The sequence below is a fragment of the Pteropus vampyrus genome, unplaced genomic scaffold (assembly GCF_000151845.1).
Source record: "Pteropus vampyrus isolate Shadow unplaced genomic scaffold, Pvam_2.0 Scaffold593, whole genome shotgun sequence".
NCBI lineage: Eukaryota > Metazoa > Chordata > Mammalia > Chiroptera > Pteropodidae > Pteropus > Pteropus vampyrus.
Genome location: NW_011889374.1, coordinates 206,142 through 209,046, shown reverse-complemented (window position 1 = coordinate 209,046; position 2,905 = coordinate 206,142). Strand labels below are relative to the sequence as shown.

The 2,905-nt window shown below is 56.0% G+C and overlaps 1 protein-coding gene across 1 annotated transcript in view; it reads left to right on the top strand.

The window, feature by feature from the left end:
* The window catches only part of SIGLEC5 (sialic acid binding Ig like lectin 5), a 7,564-nt gene extending 4,665 nt beyond the window's left edge, over positions 1 to 2,899 (top strand). The window contains exons 9-13 of the mRNA XM_023525672.1: positions 89 to 356; positions 448 to 729; positions 938 to 1,037; positions 1,822 to 1,903; positions 2,431 to 2,899. Of these exons, the coding sequence (XP_023381440.1) occupies positions 89 to 356; positions 448 to 729; positions 938 to 1,037; positions 1,822 to 1,903; positions 2,431 to 2,622 (924 nt within the window). The 3' untranslated portion in view covers positions 2,623 to 2,899. The remainder of the gene's footprint in view (positions 1 to 88; positions 357 to 447; positions 730 to 937; positions 1,038 to 1,821; positions 1,904 to 2,430) is intronic.
* Positions 2,900 to 2,905: the final 6 nt, after the last annotated feature.

The window sequence follows — 2,905 nt, the reverse complement described above, 5'->3', positions numbered from 1 at the left end:
TCTCTCTCTCTCTCTCTCTCTCTCTCTCTCTCTCTCTCTCTCTCTCTCTCTCCCCGCTCTGTCTTTGTCTCTCTGTCTCTCTCCAGAGATGACGAGATATGTGGGGAACGCAAGGAATGGCTCATCTCTTCCAGTCCTGGAAGGGGACGCCCTGCGCCTGGTCTGTGCTGCTGACAGCAACCCTCCTGCCACACTGAGCTGGGCCCAGCGGGGCGAGACCCTAAGCCCCTCCCAGCCTTCAAGCCCCGGGATCCTGGAGCTGCCCCGGGTGGAGTCGGGGCATGAAGGCGAAGTCACCTGCCGAGCTCAGCACCCGGGGGTCTCCCTGCACGTCTCCCTATACCTCTCTGTGCAGAGTGAGTGGGGAGCAGGGGAAGCACCAGAGAGAGGCCCCCCGGGGTGGGCAGGGGAGAGTCGCCACTGACCCTTCTCCCCTCTTCCCCACAGGCCCCCTACAGCTGCTGGGACCCTCCTGCTCCTGGGAGGACGCGGGGCTGCACTGCAGCTGCTCCTCCCGCGCCCGGCCGGCCCCCTCCCTGCACTGGCGGCTGGGGGAGCAGCTGCTGGAAGGGAACCTCAGCAACGCCTCCCTCACCGTCACCTCCACTTCAGCCGGGCCCTGGGCCAACAGCTCCCTGAGCCTCAGAGGGCAGCTCTGCTCTGACCTCAGACTCAGCTGCGAGGCCCGGAATGCCCACGGGGCCGCCAGTGCTGCTATCCTGCTGCCAGGTCTGGGGTCTGCTGGGCGCAGAGGCTTAGGGAGAAAGGAATGGGTCGCGACGAGGCTTGGGAAAGGGCTGGGCCCGGACAGCAGGTGATGGCCAGCAGTGGCCCTCCACCTCCTGTGTCAACAGAACCTACAGCCAGTTCTGCAAGGAGGTCGGGAGACGGGACAGAGTGCCGGGAAGGGGTCATTTCATGCCCCTCTTCTCGGCAGGGAAGTCGGGATCCCTGGAGGGCGTGGTTCCTGGGGCTCTTGGAGGTGCTGGCGCCATGGCCTTGCTGTCCCTGTGTCTGTGCCTCATCTTCTTTTGCATGTAAGCCTTTGTCCTGGGGAGGTGCAGGAAGGGGTGTGGTAGCAGGTGCAGACAGAGGTCACTGAATCCCAGAAAGGCAGAGCTAAGTACATCGAGAGGGGCCTTTTTTTGGCGGTGGGTGGGGGTTAAACTTTATTGAGTTATAATTCCCATGTATTTAAAGTGTACAATTCCTTGGCTCTTAGTTCGTTCACAGAGTTGTGCGTTCATCACCACGATCAATTTTTAGAACTTTTTCGCTGGCCTAAAATGAAAAAGAAACCAAAAAGAGAAAGAAAGAAACCACACGCCCCTTAATTGTCATTCTGCCCCTATCCTTCCTTTAGCCCTAGGCAACCACTAATTTATTTTCTGTTTCTCTAGATTTGTCCATTCTGGACGTTTCCTATAAACGGAATCATATAATAAATAGACATGGTCCTCTATGGCTGACATCTTTCATACAGCAGGATATTTTCAAGGTTCCTGCATGTGTCAATACGTTATCCCTTTTTATTTCTGAATAACATTTCATCGTATGGATGAGGCACATTTGTTTGACATTTAAGTTGTTTCTACATTTCGGCTATCACGAATAGCACTGCCTATGCTGATCACTCTCGTACACGTTTTTGTGTGTAAGCGGGGTTTTTCGTGATGGGAATTCAGTCCTGGCCAAACGCCTGGTCGTCCTCATGTGCATGTCGAGAGGGTCTCCGAGTTTGCTCCCTGGGTCCAGATGCCTCAGTTGTCCTCCCAGGGAGTGGGGGCAGCCTGCTCACCTGTGCCTGATTTCTCCCCTTAGACTGAAAGCCCGCAGGAAGCAAGCAGCCGGAAGACCGAAGGGCAAGGACGATGAAGACCCTGTCATGGGTACAGTCTCCTGGGTGAGCGATGCGAGAGTCTTTTCACGCAGTGTCTGGGTCCATTCGAGAAGTTCAGACTGAGCCACTTCCCCAAATCCATTTCTCCATTGTCAGCTGGGCACACAGCTGAGAGCTGACGTCCCCTGGGCTTTTCCCCTTCCTCTCCCGGAAGCTGTGGTCAGCCTCTCGCCACCCCTGCTGAATGCTGAGCTTACCAGACACAAGCCGCCAGAACCATCCCCCCAAAACCGATTACTCTCTACCCATTCCGGGCATGTCACTTCACCTCTCCCCACCTCTGTGTCCCCATCTGCAAAGGGGGGATGATAAGAGTGTCACTCATGCTGGGTTTTTGTGAGGATTCACTGTGATCAGTAAGCCCTCGATAGCATCTAATCGGTGGCGGTATTATGACATTTTAAGTGAATGAGCAAATCGTTGAGTTCATCAGACGCGTGTGTGGAGCGAGGGGATGGATGGAGTCCAACATGCCCTTGGGGCGTGCCTGCCTTATTTCTTCCCTGACTCCCTCTCTCCCCTTCACAAAGGGTTCCAAGCACAAGCCCTGTCCGGACAGCCCCCTAGACCAAGCGCCACCTGCTGAGGAGTCCCCTCCTCCAGAGGGGCAGCAGGATATCTACTACGCCAACGTCACCTTTCTCAGGAGGCAGTCACAGGAGCCTCAGGACCAGGAGGCCGGCAGCACCACCGAGTACTCAGAGATCAACAAAAGCAAATGAGGCCTCATCCAGGACTTGGGGCTGGCGGAGGAGCCACGACCCGCTGGGGGAAGGAAGTCAGTGAGTAAGCGATGAAGCCCAGGGAGACTTGGTGGCAATGCTAACGAAGAAACAGGTGGCAGGGCTAACAAGACTTGGGCTCAAAGGCAGGCTTCAGCACCTCCCGAGCCATCTTTAGCAAGCGTTTCGCTTCATTTCTCTGTTGCTCCGTTTGCCATTCTGTGCCTCAAGAGGTCATGCATCCAACCTCGAAGGTGATGGTGAGCATTAAAGGTTCAGTGCA